The sequence below is a fragment of the Lonchura striata genome, chromosome Z, assembly GCF_050655825.1.
Source record: "Lonchura striata isolate lonStrDom1 chromosome Z, ASM5065582v1, whole genome shotgun sequence".
Taxonomy (NCBI): Eukaryota; Metazoa; Chordata; class Aves; order Passeriformes; family Estrildidae; genus Lonchura; species Lonchura striata.
The window spans coordinates 70,971,522-70,993,224 of NC_140740.1; the positions used below are offsets into that span (position 1 = coordinate 70,971,522).

At 34.0% G+C, this 21,703-nt stretch overlaps 1 protein-coding gene across 2 annotated transcripts in view; it reads left to right on the plus strand.

The window, feature by feature from the left end:
• The window catches only part of RFX3 (regulatory factor X3), a 105,304-nt gene that overhangs the window by 54,463 nt on the left and 29,138 nt on the right, over nt 1-21,703 (plus strand). For both annotated transcript variants that reach the window (XM_021531725.3, XM_021531727.3), the window contains exons 3-4: nt 6,965-7,062; nt 15,583-15,841. In XM_021531725.3, the coding sequence (XP_021387400.1) occupies nt 6,965-7,062; nt 15,583-15,841 (357 nt within the window). The remainder of the gene's footprint in view (nt 1-6,964; nt 7,063-15,582; nt 15,842-21,703) is intronic.

A 21,703-nucleotide genomic window follows, 5' to 3' on the forward strand; every position in this document is an offset into this window, starting at 1 on the left:
TATTTTCCTTTGTGAAATACAATCTGGATTATTATTTGATTGAGATCATCTTTCATAATTACAGATGTTAATACATGTTGTTTGTATGACTTGTTCCTTGCTATTTCTGTATTTCACTTTTTCAGGTACAAGATGGCAGTTTGATAGTGCTCCATGCTTGCTTATTTTCTCCATATCAGATGTACATACAATATTATGTACTGAATTTGTTAAGTGCTGGTCACTGCTGAAAACTGGTAACCAGTTAGTGCCATGTAGGATACTTTATAGCAGTTCTAGTATTTGTATTGATTGAACTGTAAGGTCAGGTTCTATGCATTTGTGTTCAACTCTTACAGAAAAATTGAGAATGAGCAGGCCTTTGGTATTTGTAAACTTTGTTTGTGCAAACTTTCTACCTTTTTGAAAACTTCTAGGATAGAATTGGCTCCTTGTTTGTTGACTGGAGCCGCCTACTGAAGGGATCTCAGGTCCAGCAGTTGAAGTCTCTGCATTGAGAGTCTCATGAATGGTCACACTGGGAGTTTTCCTTAACACATTTTCTCACATAAATGATGCATTAATCATTGTCACCAACTGTTTATATCTTTTCTAAAGTAACGCTAGTTGTCCACTAATAATGTTACACATGTGTCAAAACATAGAAGCCAAGGATGAGATTGGGTTCTTCCTTCTTTGATTATACCTCAGTAAGAACAGCAAACAGTATTTTTGTTGCCCTGAGTGTGCACAACTGTTCCTCATCATCTTTACGTACATCTCCTTCCGTAAAGCTCCTTCTGAGTATCACCTTGTATTGAATACACCATCATTACATTGGATTGTTTTTCCCTGTGGACATAATAAATTATACTTCTCTGACTGACTCTTAACACTGACTGTATAATCAGCATAATGTTTGAGAAAAGAAGTCTAAAGGAAGGGGGATTAAAAATCCAACAAGAATGTTCAGAAGTCCTATGCAGACAGTATTGCAGTGTTTGAAACACTTGTATGGGAGATATGTGTAGAGAGAGATGATAAGATTATGGAAGTAGTGAGGAGGAAGGGAAGAGTGAAATTGTGAATATGGTATGCCAAATGTGATGAAGAATGTATGTGGGATAGGTAATTTCAATTTCAGGGTTGAAAAAAAAAAAGGAATAGCAAATATAGAAACAAACACTGTTTTGAGGAAATTGCAGGTATGATCTCTCCTGAGGAATTACCTGTATATAGATGATTGCATTGGGCCTAAAGTGTAGGCCAATTTGTATAAAGGCCTCTATGTACTTTTAGTAGGAATAAGCCAATTTGCCTAAAGAAAATTAGGAGAAAGAGCCATTGTAATGGCCATTTTAATAAAGACATTCTTTTTATGGCAGAGGGAGGACTTATTATTTCTGTACATTCAAAGTTACCCATGTTGAAAGCTGGAGAGAAGGTTTTAGGCAAGAGTATATAATATATGGTTTCTTTTTTTCTATGATTTATAATGGACATGCTTAATGATTTTAGCTGTATCCAAATTATGTCTCAATATTCAAATTTTGATTATATTTTCTTGTGAATATACATTGCTAAAAACAATGGGACAATTCTGGGATTTTGTTAAATTCAAGGATACTGTAACATGAGTATTCATGTATATAGAACAATTCAGTGCAGGCTGAAACTTTCATATCATGATTTGCAGTAATTTATTACTACTTTCTAGTGAATAATGCAATTTTGGATGAATTTGTTTTTTAATTAATATTAAATGTATATTAGTTCATTTTTTCTAGGGTGGTTTCTGTTTCCCAAGGTTCTATTCCTGTATGTACACCATATTTAAATGACATTGCCTGAGTGCATTAATTTGGGGTTGATTTCATGACATCATGGTTCTTACATGCACAAAAAATTTACATTTTTTTTAAAATGAAATATTTTTGCCCTGAAGAAGAGAAAGCTGAATAAGTGGAAGGGCAGACTAGGAGCCTTTTCTCTTCAGCAGCATTAATATTCAGGCATCCTGTCTTTTGAAAAAACAATCAACAAATTAGTAACTTTTAATATTTCTGGCTAAAACAAATCCCTAATTTCCATATAGCTGGTATTAATATACTGCTCATAAAAGTCAGTTGTAATGCTCCAAGAATAGGAACAATAAAGGTACCATTTATGAAAACCTTGATATTCCCTCTTGCAGAAGTGGCTCTAGTGGCAACTGGTTTCATGCAACACAGCAGAAGTCACTGTTAAGAGGGGATGGAGGGGAAAAAGAAGCAAAAAGCAACAACACTAAGACCAAAAATGTGGGAGTGTAATTACATTCTGTTTAAATAGCTTAAGGAATTCTCTTAGTCTTCTCTTTCCTTGAATACAGGGATTTTTCATTAATTAATGATTGCTTTTTCAACAGGCAGTCTTCAGCTCAGTGCAGTAAGCTTCTAAGGATTCAGAATTAAACTCACTTTTGAGTTTATGCCGTGTGATATGGAAAAATTGGAGAAATAAAACTAAAATTAAGTTATTTCATAAAAATATATCCATGCATCTGAAGTTGGGCAAAGCATTTCTTCACAGTCAGTGAATTTGGTGGCCATCACATTCACAAAGCGTTCTATCATTCATTAACTGGGGATGCAGACTTCTGCTAATCAGAATTGCTCCTAATGCAAAATCATGTTTAGCATATGAAACACATAATCATGAGCTGACATTAGCCATTATATAAATATGAATGTGCTTAGAATATTACAGCATGTGCTATTTATATGTTACTTGCCAAAGGTAATCCATACTAATGAAGGAAAAAATTATTTTTATCTCCAAGGACAGAAAATGTTTTCACATCCAAGCTGTTTGCAAAGACACAGTGGATAATTATATGTTCTTTTTAAAATGGAATTTAAAAACCTTTATATATATATTGCTCTGTTCTTCTGGTCTTTGCTTAGTAGTATTTTGAACAGAAGCACTTTTTCTTGGAAATCAGCATTCACTCTTACATTTTGATTCATGCTTCAGTGTAATTTCAGCATTTCAGTATGCTTTTATCCACTTTATTTTTGTTGACAAATTTTCATAGATAAAATATATCTTAGTCCCTCATTTGTTCCTCTAAGGTAGTATAATTAAGAATACAATTTATTTTTGCCCTTTTTTTCTTCTTCAGCTAGTAAATATAGCTACACATGTGTATTAAAATAAATCTCATTCACCTCTTGCCCTGCAACATTTCAGCTGCTTGCTTCTAATCCTATTCCAGTTTTTTATTTCAGGCTAGAGTCACTGAAGCAAGAGGAATGAAAGCTCTAGTATCTGACCTTATTTAAGTCAAAAATTGCTATACAAATTTGTTAATTTTCTGTTTTCCAGCCAGAAAATAATGAAAATTACCATGGCTATTTCACCAGTCCACCCTAGAGCATAATTTTGGAACTTACATACTCTTGCTGTTTTATAAATATTTTATTGTGTTTTCTATTTTGAGCCCATTTCAGTTAATTATTGGAGTATTTTTTAATACAAGAAGGCCATTTAGTTTTAGGCCTCTGGAAAACTCTGCAGGAATAGTCAACAATTTCTGCTCTGCCCCAAGAACTACGTGACGTAGCTGATAGTACTCCTTTAGCAGCTTAATAAAAGGTGAAAAGATAATGGTAAATAAAACAGATATGAAGAAAAAACCCACCTTTTTCATATTTTCCACAATTTTCATGGTGTTTTGTTTCCTCATAACCAACTTCTCTCAAATAATTTTATGCTCATAGAGAGTAAATATACATATGTAATTTCTTTCTGTTGAATATTAAAAAGAAGATTCAGAGGCACTAGATTTAAATCTCATTAAAACATTAAAAATGAAATAAAATAGGAAATAAAATTAATGTTGGAAATATTATATACAAAATACTTTCATCATGGCAGAGGTTTCATATACAAGGCCATCCTAAAGGCTCCTTACTTATTTTATTTGTTATAGCTTGACAGAAAAAAATATTTGCCTCTAACCTTTCCCACCCTGAAGTTCTTAGTACGTTGCAGTACCATGTAGTGACTACAGCTTCCTATGACAGGATAATGAATTTAACTGTAGCAGTACTGAGTTTCAGAAAAGCTGAAGCAAAGTTTTTTTGTAAACTTTTTAAATTACTATATTGAAAAAAAAAAAATCAGTGGCCCTCTTTGTATTGAACTTCAGTGTTGAAGGAAAAACATTTTCATTTTTTGAAAAGTAGGTAAAGTGTTTAATAGCACTGTAGTATATCCATTCTTAAATATTGGTTTAAAAAATAAGTTACTTTCTATGCGTAAACAGTCTGGATGTTTCTAGTAGTACTACATGTTAGGCTATTAGAGGACTTACATTAAAACTGCTGGAAAATTGAAATTAAGCAATTAAAATTTTAATTTTAACAAATTTTGGTATTTGTTTCATGGTAAATTAAATTTTTATTGTTCTTACTCCATATTAGAAGAGAAACACATGTTGGAATATTTCAGTTTCCTATCCAATAGACAGCAAACATTGATGCACTGTGTACACACTTTATCCCTACGGTATCGTGTCAGTTCTGACAGAAAGGTCTTGCACTATGCTGAATCTGGTGCTTTTGAAATGGGTAGCAGCTTGTATTCAAGAATAATGTGAGGATATAATAATGCCTTATATAGAAAGGGAATGTGACCTGTCTGTTTTAATGCCGTGTTTGTACACAATGTAGAGTTCCATTTTACCAGTGTAGGCAGGTTGTAGGGAGAAAACCATGTCTCCATTATTAACAGCAAAATAATGTGGGTTATTTTTAATAGGAACTAAGCCATATTCAGAGTGTGTGAATAGGGAACAAAGTGCATTTTGGTAGTAGTTGGGTGAAAGCATAGAATTGGTACTAACAACAGCAATATTTCCACAGTGTTTCCCCAGCTGTGCTACTGAGGGAGAAAATGGGGCATATCCATTACATGTCAGGTGACAAGCTACTGGTTTTAAGAACAAAGCCCATTTTCAAGATGTTTTCTCCCAGCATAGGTCAAGTCGATCACTCCCCTTTTCCCACTGATTGAAGGTCATAGAATTGACTCACCCAAAAGGAAGAAATATACCTACAGTTAAACTTAAAAAATATCACAATAAGTTGCAGATATGTTTCACAATAAAACATACATGGATTTTGGCCAATTATTGCATGAGTTTTGTCAGAGCTTGGCAGATCTGAGTTTTGAGAGGTACGGATTAATAACAAGCTTACAGATCTTTCTTACAGTGGATTTGGATCAAGCCCATTCCATGAAATGATGATTTGAATTAATCTAAGTTATGAAGTCAAAAGTGATGGAAATAGAAGCAATTTAATTTTGGAAGTTGTTTGCACAATACAGTCATTTATTTTTTTTAATTTAAAGAATTTTCAAAGGTCTTAGTAATGTGCATAATTTGATTATAATTTTATTGTGATTATTTTGAGAACTGAACCTTTCTGTTAAATAACTGAATATTGTTAGGAGAAGAAATGTACACACTTTGCTTTAATAATTAAGCAGACATCTTCAAACTATACTTTTTGAAGTTGAGAAATTGTATTTCAGGTGTATTTCTCAATTTATGTAATAATTCATGTGGGAAATCATAAAAGTTTGGATTTTAATAGGTATCTTAGCCATCATGTTCTGTCTTGTTGATGTTAGTGGACAGAAGGATCTGATTTTTCATCATGGTAATATAGCTGCATTCTAAGCTTTGGCTGTTTTCTCTCCTTTTTAGACTTTGGGTTTTACTGTCAACCTAAGGGAAAATTTCTGTAAAAGTCTAGATTTTTGTTTCATGTCAGAGTCATGGACTTTTATGGAAAAGTAGGGAATGTGCTTATTTGCAGAACTTTTTAAAACACAACACAGGTGAAAATATTAGATAAGGATATTTTTAAAGAGCTTTTGAAGTTGGTTCATCAAATGCATGAAACCCAGACTTATCTGGGACTATGGTGTAGTCATTAGAACCAAATGGTTTAGATTGAAGTAGCCTTATAGCAACAAATATGAGAAAAATTATTGTCACCTAATGTTAAATCTATTTGCTAAATAAGTGCATTGATACTTTCTTGATTCAATTCCTTGGGTAAAATTGTGTCAATCTGTGAAGTCTCAGTAAGTCCTTTACCATGTTTTAGATTCTGGACTGCTGTAGGACCAAATTAATGGCTTCTCTGAAAGCTGGAAGATGTTAAAGACTAAATTCTTCATCTTTACTGTGGCAGAAGACAAAAAGTTAGAATTGGAGAGAATATTTGCATAACCTGAAACATTCCTACAATAGTATATGAATCAAAGGAGTTGATTAGTAACTGTCCTTAGTGATACATGTGAAGATAATCCATGCCTTACTGCCTCTTGTTGTTTAGTTCATTGAAGTAAAACCAGATTGTGTTGGAGTTTTTAACAGCTGATAATCTGGGAAAGGGGTTACTCAGAATGGGGGTTTTGGCCCATAAATGTACACTGCAAAAAAAAAAAAATCTTGCATCACTGTAATTTAACTCCAGTTAAACAAGAGCTAAAGAATCTTAATGAGATCATTTATTTCTAAACTTACTGCAACATATTTGAGCTATGATTTTAGGGCTTGTACTATTTACTACTTAAAAAGAATAACAAAAAGCATAAATGTTATTAAATGATACTTTCTTCTGTAGTAAATGTAATTCTTCAGCTTGGCACAAACCAAAGTTACACTTTATCTTATCTTTGTGCTCTCCAGTTATGCCTTTGGCACTGAAGATGTGTATGAGTGTCATCTCCAGTGTTAGCACTCTGTTCACCAAATTTATAGCATAAATATTGTGTAAGAACAAAAATTTTCTTTGCTACTGGTGTGATGTACCTTTAGTAATTTTGGGAACTGAGATATCCCAAATTGTTTAGAAGCCACGGGGTGCACTGGAGCATCGGTATTTCTTTATGATATCCTGATCTTCTGGTTTTTTTTTGTTTTCAGGTACAGCAAGTACAGACTGTGCAACAGGTACAGCATGTCTACCCAGCCCAGGTTCAGTATGTGGAGGGAAGTGACACAGTCTACACTAATGGAGCTATGTAAGTCAGAAAATGGTTTGAACTTTAACGTGCATTAAAATGTGAAGTTAAATACACATTTTCTATCAACTACTGTATATTAATTTTAAAAGAAAAAGTACTCAATTACAGTTCTTCCAGTGTCAAAATAGCTTTTTTGATGAAAATGTGAATTCACATTATTTGTTTTTATTAAGCAGAAGTTTTGTGTAAGTAGAATTCTTGTGATTGTTTTAGTTGCACCCTCTATGGCATAGTGTTGTTTGAAAAAGTATCTTCTAGTTCATGGCTACATTCTGTCTAAAACACATGTTGTATAACTTCTATCCTCAAGACAAAAGGTAGGGCCTTCTGTCTTCCTGGCTGCAATCCTAGTGGCAAATGATAGAAAGGTGCAGCAGCTGTAGTTGCTATCTAAAGAAAGTGGTAATGTGTGTAATTCAAGTGTTTCATAAAATGAGATCAGTTTGGTTTTTTTCCAAAGGAATGAGGAAAAGCAGAGGAAGGAAATTAACAGTCTCATTTGCTGCTTCTTTAATATCTTTTTTCAATGATTGTGCATTTCCTGCTTTCCTGAACAAGCTTTTTCATCATCAAGTTTCTTTCTTCAATACCTAAGCTAAGAAAGACTAAAAAAATGATCTAGATTTGATCTGACCTCTGGACATTTACCTAGTCTAATAACAGACTTGGAGCAACACCACCTTTGAAGCTGGCTCAAACTTCAAAGTAGACTGCATTGCTTGGGAAGGAGCTTCTCAATGTCATTCCTTCATTTACCATTTTTGCTTTCTAACTGGCTTTATTAAGAAGTACAATTTAAAAAGCTTTTTGATTGTCTGAAGATAATTATTTATTGGTAATCCAAAAGCAGTTCAAAAGAGTAATATTATTCGGATTCAGAGATTTAGGATGCTAACACTTACAGTGTTCTTTGGCAATTTTTACTAGAACATTTTGATTTATTAATTTTTCGTGTACTGTCTTCTCTGGTTTTTTTCTCACTTGTAAATCCTAAACAATGTATTTTAAATACACATTCGACCTCTCTGTTGTACTGATTTTGTCTGGGATAGATTAATCTTCTTCCTAGTAGCTAGTATGCAGCTGTGTTCCAGACTTGTGCTACAAATGGTGTTGACACCATCTACTGTGAAGAAAGTAACTCTACCCCAGCCAAAGTCAGCACACACATACAGCAGCATGAAGTCATTGTGGCCATGATAGAACCTAGTAGCCTCCAGAAGAGGTTATTCTTAAATATGCTATTTTTCAAGTTTATCTTTTCATTCATTACTTTTAAGTTGTTACATATGCTGTTGGGACTTTTAGCAGTGTATAGAAAGTGTACTACATTACTTACTATAGTCCAAGGGAAAAACATATATGACTGACGGCTTAGTATGAACTTTCAGGTATCCATTATTTTATTGTATTTCCATTATTTTATTGTATTTCTGCATCTGAATTCCTCTAAGAGTTGTTGCAAAATCAGGATATAAAAGAGGAAAGCTTGTCTTAGCATGTGAGCCAAATCTAGATTGTTTTTCCCTCCTACAAAGAAGATCTTACCGATGTTATTGTAAGCAGCAATGTAGTGAATGAGCAACTTGTTGTTCAATCTTTACAGGAAGATTAGCCTTTTTAGAGATTGGAATTTAATTGATGGAGAATGGACCTAGTCTATGTTTCTACTCAGACTTTTTAAAGATTCTATATAGTGAAGCACATTTCCCACATGCTTTTATACACCAGATTTTGTGTAGTCTTCCTATGATTCTATATTTGATATATTTTATGATAAATCAAAATCTTAATTCTAACTCAAAATCAGGTATAGGATTGTTCTGTAATCTATCAAGCAACAGTACTCCTCTGGCAACAGAATAAGAAGTCTGCAAACCATAGTTAGGGTGAAGACATTAATTTATATGAGAATCTCTGGAATAAATTGTCTTAACATGGCTGATGAAAGACATTGCCTTCTACTCTGCTCTCATGAGTCCTCACTTGGAGTGCTGTGTCCAGTTCTGGGGTCCTCAGCAGTTAGAAAGATATGGACCTGTTAGAGCAGGTCCAGAAGAGGTACACAAAGATGACCAGAGGACTGGAGCACCTCTCTTACAAGGATACTTGAGGACAGATTGAGAGGCTTTATTGTAACTTTTCATTACTTAAAGAAGGCTTACAAAAAAGGTGGGAGAAAAACTTCTTTTACCAGCAGATAATGATAGGCTAAAGGGGCAATGGTTTTAAACTAAAAGAGGAAAGATTTAGATTAGATGAGACAGATATTATAAAGAAATTCTTGGCTCAGAGTGTGGCAAAGAAGGTCATCCAGGGAAGTTGTGGATGCCGCATCCCTGGCACTGTTCAAGACGAGGCTGGATGGAGCTTTGAGTAACCTGGATTAATGGAAGGTATCACTGCCCATGGTGGGGGGAGTTGGACTAGAAGTTCCTTAAGGTCCCTTCTGATCCAAACCATTCTACAATTCTGTGAAAGAATTATCCTTTATTTTAAAATACAGCATTTACAAAGTAGCACTGATTTATATCCATATACAGTGGCAACAAAGGATGCAGTTACAATATATGTCAGGAAAAGGTTGCCTAATTATTTGCATTATAAAACTAAGATGTTTGTCAGGTTTCACAGTCTTTGTCAAGCATAATTGTTATATTTCTATAATACAATTCTTCCCACACATTTTATATCATGATTTGTCTACATTTAAAAGTTATTTGGTTTTATTATAATTGTAGACAATATAATTATACAAGAGGTGTAGCCCACAAATTGTCACATACGTTGTATGATATAAGAATATTTGAATTACGTTTATCTGCATTTGTGTCTTGTTAACAACAGTTTTACTTGTCAAGCATGTCACTATTCTGAAACAAAAGTGCATTGTTGTTGCAGTGGCATGTACAGGCTTACCTGACTGTTCAGAATATATTAATACTATTATTGCTGCACCTATGTTAAGAAATCAATTGGTTCTGCATACTAGACGTGAACTTTCTTCTTACAGATTGTAACAGATGAATAAAATGTAGCCATTTATCTGGTATTTCTGATGCAGGAAAGAAGGTTTTAATTGCTGGGATTGTGCAAGGATTGATATTGCTGTTGGATCCAAACCACATTCTTCACCAACTTGTTGTACAACAATTTGTTGTGTTTATGTTGGCAAAATGCCCCATTTATGCAAACCCAAGAATTTACTATTACCCTAATTGAAATCTTAATGGTTAATTAATTATTATAAATATAGTTAAAATTGTTATCTTTCTACTAGTTACTAGTATCTATCCCTTTTTCTCTGACATTATCCTTTTCCTTTTACTACCCATATGCATACTAAGGTGAATGGCTCCTGTCTGAGTTAGAGTTACAGCAATTTACCACTATCACAGGCATTATGTGGGGACAATGTATGATGGGTGGTGAGGATGGCATAGTGTGTCCACTTGGAGCTATTTTTGTGTTCTAGCGCAGCCTATACCTTGTCCGTTATTCACTGATTTCCATTTCCATAGTTTATCTGAATTTGTTTTATGTGGTCTGTTTTTGCCAGAATGGATACTTCTTTAATACTGTTATGCCAGTTCAGGGTTCTCTTTGCTACAGTGCTGGTCTAGGGTCCAGGATTGTTTATCTTGTATGGAATAGCTATTTGATATTAAAGTCTGTTAGACAGGGCAATGCCTCATAATTTTAATTATTGGTTTCATACCATACAGTCATAGAAAGCTAAGATAAAATGAAAACAGATTAAGTAACATTTATCTAAATGTTCAGTAATCACTGCTAGAACAAAACTCTAGACTAAGACAGAGAAGCCTGGACAAAGAGAGCCTGATAAGCTCAACTCCTGAGGTCTTGCAGATTTAGAATGTGCCCTTTGACATGTTCCTAACAGTAGCAATACCATATTTCTTGGACTAAAGGTCTGCTGTACTTAATCAGAATTCTAGAAATTTCTAATTAATGTTTTCTTAATTGTCTAAATTACAGATCCTGAGAATAACATTTATGGAATTGCACCTTTGTTTTCATTTGCTATATTCCCTGGCTTGCAGAGTTTTCTGTAGCTGTGCATTGTGTGTGCTTTTATGGCTTTGTTTCCATGTGGAAAAGGGTCCTGGACTGAGTGTTGAAGATCTCAGTTCTTTTTTGTGACTAATAAATGCCTCTCTATTGTAATTAAATAGCTGTATCATGTTTTGTTGTTACAGTCTCAGTGTGTATGGCACTTCCTTTTCTTCTCTTTGCTTAGGATATATCACCTCCAGAATCTGGCTGTGGTAAGGCCTTCCCTCAGTATTAGACAAAGGATTTTTTTATCTTTAGTTTCTGTGAAACTCTCTATTAATTTAAGGACCACACAATTATCCTAAAAACTTACGGAGTTTGAGGATATTGTTCTGACGTGAATGAATTTCTTGATTTGGAGGTTTTCTGAGATTTAACACTCATATATAGTAGTCAGTGGATTGGATATTTATGTGAATCTGGTCATAGATGCAGATGGGAATAAATTATTTCCAATGTGCGCATGTGCACACTAAAAACTAAGGGAGGACAAGAAAATGTTTACTCTTTCTGTGCCATTGTTTTTATTTTTCTCCATTTTTCAGAATGTCAGTATCTTTGAAGAGACAGAAGTGTCTGTAAAAGTTGGGCTCAGTAACATTATATTAGTCTGTAATGTAGGATAAGACATTGCAATTGATTTGCATGCTAGTGCTGGGGCTTACTGCATGTAGAAATTAATTCTTTTCTGTTTTCTTGTGCAAAAAAATTATGTTTTAAACAACTTTATACCATAAATCCATCTCTTTTATTTCTAACATTATATTTTGCAAATCATTATAAAATGTATGTAAGCAAGCAGTGAGGCATAATAGGAAATGCCTTGAATTATTGTACCTTGCAATGCTAGTCCAGTTCTTGCTGGTATTGTTAATTACTAGTGTGGGATCTTAACATCAGGCACCTGCTCTGGACTTGCTTAATCTGAATTGAATTCACACAGTGCCTGACTTTTTGTTGCTTGCTGTCAGGGTAAGCATGATCTGGTTTGCACAGCCTTCTGGAAACTAGGATACTGCAGCCTAAGTACTTAGACTTTAAATTGACTTGTAACTGGTAAGCTTCCTAATGCCACATTCTAGTAAGCACCAAACTTCACAGTATTTCAGTAGTAGGAACTGTCAGGTTCTGTTGCCTTCCTGCTATCTCAAGCATGAGTTAATCATCAATATGTTCTCATAAAGAGCAAGAAAACTTTAAGATTACTCCCTGTGTGATTTTATATGCAGCTGTTAAAGGAGAGAACTAGGAATGCATTCGCAACCTTTGTAGTGTGAAGGAACTGACTATGATATTTGTCAGGCTATTTGAGAAAGTATAATGTATTTGTGCTATACGTGCTGTGGAGAAATACAAGATCTCTTCCTTATTTGAATTGATTTTCCTCTTTGCTGCAACTTTGTTTTAAAGGGTCGTGTTACCATGTACAATGACCTTAAAACATTTAGGTCTGCTTTCTAAAAACATAATTTCTCAAAACTGCTTTCTAAAAGATCATCTTATCCAGCTGCATTTTTAATTTCCAGATTGAATAATTTTGGTTAAATTAAATGTCTCTTTGCTAAGTTGCAATTATTATTGCATGTAATAATAATAATTTCATGTCACTTTTAAGGACACAGTCTAACTCTGTTGTGAAAGGTTTGCTGAATCATCTCCAATGATGGGGTGTTCTAGTAAAGCTGGTTGGTTGTTGGAAGAATGTGTTTATTTTGGAGTCAGACCTATTGGTCCCATTGATGCACTGATACAGAGTGCTATTATAAGCAGAAATAGGTGCTCTGTTACATTCAGTCCTTATTTAGAGTCCATGTGTGATACAGAGGTCAGCAGATGATACATATGATATACAGATATACCTTAACAAGGTAAAAGCAAACAAATATTTCATCTTCTATTCCACAGCAAATCTATGACTAAATTTTCTTCAAAATTTGAAGCATTCTCTAGGATTTGCATTGCTTCCAACATTCAATTCTACTTTTGCAAGTGAGAGTTGTTCTCCTTGCATTTTTTGTACAATGTATTTCCTCTAGACATTATTTTTGCTGTCAACAATGATCTTATCCTTTCATTACTTTCCTTACTGACAGCTGATACCAAGATTTTTCTTTCCTCTTGTGAGAGAAATTACAGGGTACGTCACTTGGTGATAATTTCCATGAACTGTTTCCCCTGAGCCTACATCACACCATTTCCCTACATTTGTCCTCTGCTGCATAGCACTGTTCACAGATGTAAAGATAGAGGCAACGTCCAGTTGTTAGTGGTTACTGTGCTCATCACAAGATGAATGACCTCAAGGTGCACCAAGGGATACTTTGATTAGACATTAAGAAAAAATTTCTTCGCTTTCTTTGCAAAAGATGATCAAGAAGTGGGACAAGCAATGTGGGGATGTGATGGGGCACAATCCCTGGAAATGTTCACAATCATCTAGATGTGGCGCGTGGGGAGGTGATTTAGGGATGAAGATGAGAGCGTTTAGCGATATTTTTTTTGCACCTTAACAACTCAGTAGATCTTTCCTAAGGTTCTAAGATAAACAATATCCCTAGGGTATCACAAGATATCACCATGATACCTTGGCTTGAGAGAACAGATTAACCAGGACCTGCACAGTACCTCAATATATGCATACGTTATTGCAATGGAAAGATCAACTGACTTTAACTTCAAAAAAAAAAAAAAAAAAAAAAAAGCTTAATAGATTAAATGTCTGTTTGAGCATTAGTCCCTAAAAGAACTATTTTGCTTTGTTTTCAGCAGACTGCAATGCATTTCTTTTGGATTAGCTTCTAGGTTTTTTGCAGCTGATCTTGAGGCTTTTGAAATACTCAAAATAAAATGGAAAGTGTTTATGTAACTTAAAGAGAGGTAAGAGGGAATAAGGTAGTATGAAGCTTATGAAACATTTTAGATTTTGAAACTTAAGTTTGGAGATTCTGGCAGTCTTGGCAGGGGAAAGGAGAAACTGTTGTAGCCATAGTTATTAGAGCAAAAGTTCTGACTTTGGTTCTTGGTGAGGTACTATTATGTTCCTCAAATATTTAGAAGTAATGCTTTTCTGAAGGTAAAGAAGAAATTATAATTTCTGGGTCTGTTGTTTGCTAATTAAGTAATCTTATGTAAGAGTTCATAATTAAAAAACAACAACAGTAAATTGCCTGGACTTTTTCTCTATATTAATTTATAAATAAATATTGTATAGATAAAGGGGAAGAAAAGCCTGACTTCAGGTTCTTGCATATGTGTCTTAATCATCAGTTTATTGCATAAAACATGAGTGCTGCATCCACCTCTTGTGTTTCTGGGGTTTTGTTGTTGGTTGTTGTGGTTTTTTTAAACTTGTTTTGTTACCTGCTGTATAAATTGATATTGCCTGTAGATTACAAGAAATGTTACAGATTTTTATGCTTAAATAAGAAAATTAATGGTTGGGTAAGCTGACTGATCTTTACTTGTTATCATGCTTGTCAACATACAAAGATCCAGTCTTTGAAATAATGAATTATATTTACTTTATAATTTTGAAATACTTAGAGTTAAATATCAAATTTAGTTAGTGGGAACAAATACAGATTCAAAAATTTTAAGTAGCTTATAACACGTGAAGAGTAATGATTCAAAGTAAATAAGAACATGAAAACATGATAGAAGATTTCAGTAGCTGAATAGTTTATCAGGGTGAAATGTTTAATGACATGGAAATGTTTCATACTTGATAATTATTTTTAAAATGTTACTGTTGCATTCCTTTAACTTCTCTAATATTTGTGATAGTTTTACAAGTTATAGTTCTCTTTGTTTTATTTCTTAAATGCCAGTTTTTATCATTACATGAATTCATGTCTAATATTGAATTTGCCCTGTAAAAATAACTGCATTTCCCAAAATACCAACAGACTCAGATTTTCAAGCTTCAGTCAAGAGCTTCAGTGAATTTAAAAACAATTGACAGCAGAGGATTCTTGAACATTTGTCTCTGTTAGCTGATATTTGTATGAATTGTTTGTAACTTTGCAAACTACACATTATGCAAAATATATAGCATCTGACTTGAAATTGAAATTCTATTGTCTATTTTTAATTAAAAAAAAAATGTTGATGCAGGCAGGACTTTGTAGATTACTTTGCAATATACTAATAATTAGATTAGCTCTATGTGCCTGCCTTCAATTTGTGTTGTTCCTTTCTCTCTTACTCTTTCTGTAAGACTGACAGTTTTTCTATAATGTTCGGTGGATACTTGGCTTACCATTGATACTGAGTTTGTTATTTAAATATTTGATTTGACTAGCTGTTATTCTCTGAGGACACAAGGATTGTTTGATTTGACTTTAGTCTTTGTAAATCAATTTCTAGCATTATAACATTACACTCAGCTAAATGAAATACAAATAATGTATTTTCCTTTTCTTTTATTTTCTTTTTTTGAAGCCGATCAACAACTTATCCTTACACAGAAACCCAGATGTACAGTCAAAACACTGGGGGAAATTATTTTGATACTCAAGGAAGTTCTGCACAGGTGACAACAGTGGTCTCGTCTCATAGCATGGTGGGCACTGGAGGGATTCAGATGGGCGTAACAGGAGGACAACTCATTAGCAGCTCAGGAGGGACCTATCTGATTGGCAATTCAATGGAAAATTCTGGTCATACAGTGACTCACACAACACGGGCCTCCCCAGCGACAGTAAGTATTTCAGACTGATGCAAAACCTTTGAAATGAGTCTCGTAGTCACTCAGAGGTTCTTGCAGCCTGACACAGTTTCTGTGACAGAATGCATTGCGATGTTATGTTGTCAGAATGAGGACTACACAATACTTTTTGTTAAAAAGGCACTACATATGTGTAAGATACAAGAGTAAGAATACTGTGAAAACTTAATCATGAAGGCATACCTTTCCCTTGACAGCTTGTGAAAAATTACATTTCATATGTTAAATTTAAACATTTTGTAATTTTTCTGAAAACATAAGAAAAATACAGTGTTGTTGAGTGTAACTGTTAGATGTAAATGTTAAATAATCTAAGTTCTAGATCAGTATCTGTAACTTCCCTGCATTTAATCAGCTTTTTGCCTGATATTAGTATAGTTTTGGTTGCTTATTTCAAAATATTTCCATTTTTTCAGAATACTGAGGTAATATGTTTTAACAATTCATTCTTACTTATCTGTGGTATGTCTCTAATTTGTGTTCATATTAAAAACTCTTGTGGGAATGTCTGACAGTGCAATGGGAGGATGCATTCTGTTACAACAATGGTATAGAATATTGTGGATATATAAACATGGGCATGGAGAACTTTGCCTAAAATCTTACTTAATCTGCCTATATGTCAGTTAGGAAAATGGTTTATACTACTCTTACCATTGCTGCCCTAAGGAGTACTTTTACCTCATGCTTCTGAGTATTCTTTTCTGCACATAGAGATTTGGAAGTAATGAGGAAGAGAATTGTGAAACATAGGGTAGCAGCAATTTAAAAATATAGAAATGAGATAAAGCATCAGTGATAATACAGATTCATCAGTATTCAAAAAGGCAGTTAAGTTAGGGGACTTAATTTTTAGAAACTAATGTAAAAGCATTGGATAATTTAGATGATGTGAAAATTCTCTCCAATTTTAATCTTAAGGTGATTGGTATGGATAAATACTCTTTCTGGTGCCATGCAAGAAATTATTACTTTTTCCAAAAAAAACAGTATTTATCCAAGAAAGCAGTATTATTTCCTGAAAACAAAAATTGTGAAGAGTCATAATTCAAGAATAGTATAACTATCCCACCTGAATATAGTGTGAGATTTCATAGCAACAGAGAATTTTATACTTGAGTTGTAAAAAAGTGTGTATATTAACATTTGCCTGTATTTTTCATTACTTAATAGAAGTACAGAGTTTCTGAAAAAGGGGTCATTGCTCTTTCAGATTTCATATGCTTAACTGACAGTGAAAACAATTGAGGCTTAAATGTATCCAGTAAACACAAATGAAGAGTAGTAGAGTTACTTTGAAGTTGAAAATCCTAGAATTATTTGAATGTCAGAACTCCACACCTGTAATTTTGCAAATTAAAAACCAGTTTGATTTTTTTTTGCAAATTAAAAGTAGAATTTGCCAACACTGAATGAAAGCTGAAGTTCATGGCTTCAGCAGCATTTTTCTCTTTCTCCTTGTGTCAGTAAAATAGCCTGTTTTAGTTGCTCAAAATAAATTTCATACTGCTGTATCAACTCACTGTTAAGAATAGGAAAATATACTGCTAGTTAAACAACAATTATTAAATTGCATTTTGACACTAAAATAATTTTCTCTGTTTCTTAGGCTGTTATTTCTTCTGCTTAATATAGTTCTAGAAGAATGATAAATTAGAGTACATCAGAAGTACATTTCTTGCAAAGGAAGTGGACATAACATGGTTTTAGAAAATAATTTTAGGCTAGGTGTGTTTCAAGAATTAATTGAAACACAAAAGGTTCAGTTTAAGCTCACTTGAATGCACCACGTCTGTTTTAATTTTACTAGGTGGCATAACTAAACTAAATTAAATAGCGCAATGTAATACTTTAATTGAATTGCACATTTGATAGGTAGAGCTTGTTTCACTTATGAGCTTACTTTTATCTTTACCATCATAACTTTTTCCATTCTTGTGTAGGGGATATATTGGAGTGATCAAAATAACCTGTATCCAGACTGTTTTGCTAGAATAATATGCATAAAATTTTTCCCAGTTCTGAATTAGTTTTGAGAATTTTCATATAGAGAAAAAGGGTATAGAAATTAATAAGAATTTATTTATCAATATATGTGATCATCACAAGTTCTCTTTATTTTGCCATAGAGGTGCTAGTTCTGTTTACTCTTTTCAGCTGATAACTTCACTTGTTTTGTCATTTATCACCCTCACTGATCAAATCATTACATTATGTAATAAGCAAATTATTATATGAATGATGTTAACTCCTTCTGATACATCTAGCTTAAGTTAGAAGAAATAAAGAAATAAGAGTTCGGGTTAAAAGTCAAACATAAAAAATGGGTAAATTTTATTAACTGTCTTTTAGATAAATGAATTTAAAAAACTAATTTACTCCTAAGCAGGTAAGCTATTTGTTTTATGCAGAATTCAATAAAAGATAGTATTTTAAACTTAATTTTATTTTCACTTTTTTCTTTATTATTTAATGTAATTCTGAGTTGTGCTTCAGAATTTTAATAAAGAGCTAATATTTTTATTGTAATATTTAATTTGTTTTAATTTTCTGTCAAATATTAATACAAGAAAGCTGTCTTTATGAAGCTGCAGCATGCAGTAGAACTGGTTTTATAGCCAAAATATCAAGATTTATGCTCTCTCAAAACTATTCCAACATATATACAGTAAAGGTTTTTGTTGGTATGCATGAATAACATTTGTTAGCTTTTTCTTTACTTTTTTCTTTTCCATTGATTTCATTGCTTCTTCCATTATAACCCTTGCTGACCTATTAAACTACTTTCTCTACATGCTAAAAAGGTTTTTTTCACAAAACCAGAAAAGCATTCAGATTATAAGAACTTCTATGTAAGATGCTCAGTAGATAAGCAGATTTCCAGAATTATCAGTTTCATATGAGTATGTTTGTGGATTGGTTAAGAACGTATGTGACTGCATTGAAGAAGAACTGATTTAGCCTAGCTGGATGTCTATTTAAAATGAATTTGCATGTTGAAACCTGTATGGAACAGTCATCCATTTGGTTTATGGCAGCTCTCATTAAATAAGGAACATTTAGGGACTCTCCAAAAAATTAGATTGATTGCCATGTTAATAATGAAATATAAATCACCTTTCATTTTTTACCCATCTGTAAACACCTAAGGATTTTTCTTGTGATGAAAAAAGGTAATTTAATCAACCATATTTCATAATATCAAAAGGTTAAAAAATTCTTACAGTTTCTAATAATGTATGTGTTGTTATGCTTATCAGTCAGTGAGAGCCTCCCATCTATTAGTCTTGATTTCTAACAAGCTTTATGACTGATCCTCAATTTACAGTTGTCATTCAGCCGTCATCATCAACCATAGGAGGTCTCCACTCATGCTGTTACAGAAATTCATCCTATTTCAGTGCAAATCTAAATCTGCATGAAAATAAAATCAAAATTAATATGTATATAATGTATCACCACAAACTATTAGTTCTGCTAGTAAATACAGCATGCAAAGGAATAACTTCAAAGGAGGGATGGTACCTGCTGAAAATATGTTGTAATTATTGGAGAGAAAACAACAAGAAGTACGAAGGCCCAGTCTAAATACCATATCCTCATAATACCATATCCTTCTAGTGGAAGTATTATAACTATTTCAGAAAAACTAGAACACCTTACATAAGGGCATAAATGTTATAATTTGGATTTAAGTTTGAGGTGAGATTTTATTTATTAATTTCCTTCTCAATACAGAAGTTTTTTCCTCTTCCATTTCTTAACTTCTCTGGTAATTTTGATGTAGCTAAATCCATTTTAGCATAAAATAAAACATTTCTGAGCAAATCAAAGATGCACAGACTTTAATGCAAAAAGGATTATTTGATCATTTTGTCTGACATCATATACAGGCTAGATATTTATTTATCATTTCTGCAACTGAGTATAGTGACTTCTTCTGTGAAAAAAAGGTATCATGTGGACCTTGTGCCTTGATAAATCTCCTGCTTTGACTTTTGCTTCAGGCTATGATGCATCATGGCTTCTTTCCCTCTCTTCCGGAGATTTCAGTGTAGCAATGCCACCAAAATAAATAATGAATTTCTCTGTCCCTTTGAGTACCTTGCTGCTACACTGTAAAGTCTTGCACTGAGACTGTGCGATCTTTGCAAGACAAGGAATGAGGGGGGAAAGGGAGAATGGTTGCTACTAAGGTCAGCCACACCTACCCTGACTAGATTCTGGCTTCATCTGTCTATGCTCCTTGCTTCTCCTCTGATACAGGAGGCTGGCCTCATTGGCTTTTAGAGTGTGTTTTCTCCATAAAAGCCCTGTAGCAATTATACAACTAATTTTGGCAGTTTAATGTTTATTTCTGGTATTTTTTAATCAAAAAACTGAGTTGTTGGAAACCTGGTTTATTCCAATGCAGTATTCCAGTTTCTGATTTTAAAAGATTGTAAGAAACAGTGTTTTTTCATAATAAGATATCAAAAATAAGCATCTTTCAATCCATGGGAAGAATTTGTATTGATTCTTTTTGTTTAAAAATGCTTAATAAACTGGATGCCAGGAGACTTGCCATGATGATGTTCTTAAAACAGTCTGGTTATCAATGGCATAGACGCATCACCTTTCTAAAGGACTACAGATCTGCTTTGAATTTGATAAAGTACACACTTGTCCTAATACGGCCACCCTTTCTTTCTAAGGGTGTCACGCTGTAAATGTTCTCAAATTTGATTGTAATAGTAATCTGGGTTGAATTTTCTTTTTAGTTTCTCTATTTTGGTTCTCTGGTGTGAATAAGTCTGATGTATTTACATGTGTTTTTTAGTGTTAGGTGGAATGTATGTATTTTAAAAGTCTTTATGACAGACTTGACAATAGATTTTTACATGGGATTTTTTTTTTGTTTGTTTTCCAAATGTGGAGAAAATAAACACAGAGAAAAAGGTTTAGAATATTTTTAAATATATATATAAGAGGTACTTGGTATACAAGTAACTGGATGATATGGGGAAAAGATGGTAAATTAGTCAGTTTGACCCTATGCTGGACAACTTCTAGCAAAGAAGATAAACACAGAATCGTAGATTGTTAAGGGTTGGAAGGTACATTAAAGATCACCTAGTCCAATGTCCTCTGCCATGGACAGGGACACCTCCCTCTAGATGGTTTCTCAAGACCTTATCCAGCCTGGCCTTCAACAACCCTAGGGGTGGGGCAGCCACAGATTCTTTGGGAAGTCTGTTCCAGTGTCTCACCACCTTCACAGTAAAGAATTTCTTCCTAATATGCAGCCTTTGTTTCTCCCTTTCAGTTTGTACCCATTAGTCCTTGTTCTATCACTGCAGTTCCTGATTAAGGGTCCCTCTCCACCTTTGCCGCAGGCCCCCTTCAGATCCTGGAAGTTGCTGTGAAGTCTCCATGCAACTTTCTCTTCTCCAGACAGAACAGACCCAACTCCCTCAGTCTGTCCTCAGAAGAAAATGCTCCAGTCCTCTTATCAGCCTCATGCCCTTCCCTGGAGTTGCTCCAACAGTTCCATGTTTCTCCTGTGCTGGGACCCCAGAGCTGATGCAGCACTGCAGGTGGGGTCTCAGCAGAGCAGAGGGGCCCTGCTGCTTTGGATGCAGCCCAGGACACATTTGGCCTTCTGGACTGTGAATGCACATTACCAGCTGTTGTTGAGGTTTTCCTCAACCACACCCCCAAATCTTTCTCTGCAGGGCTGCTCTCACACTTCTTCACCCAGCCTGTAGCCTGGGATTGTCACGACCCAAGTGTGGGACCTCGCACTTCACTGTATTGAATTTCATGAGATTTGTGTCAGCCCACCTGAATTGTGTC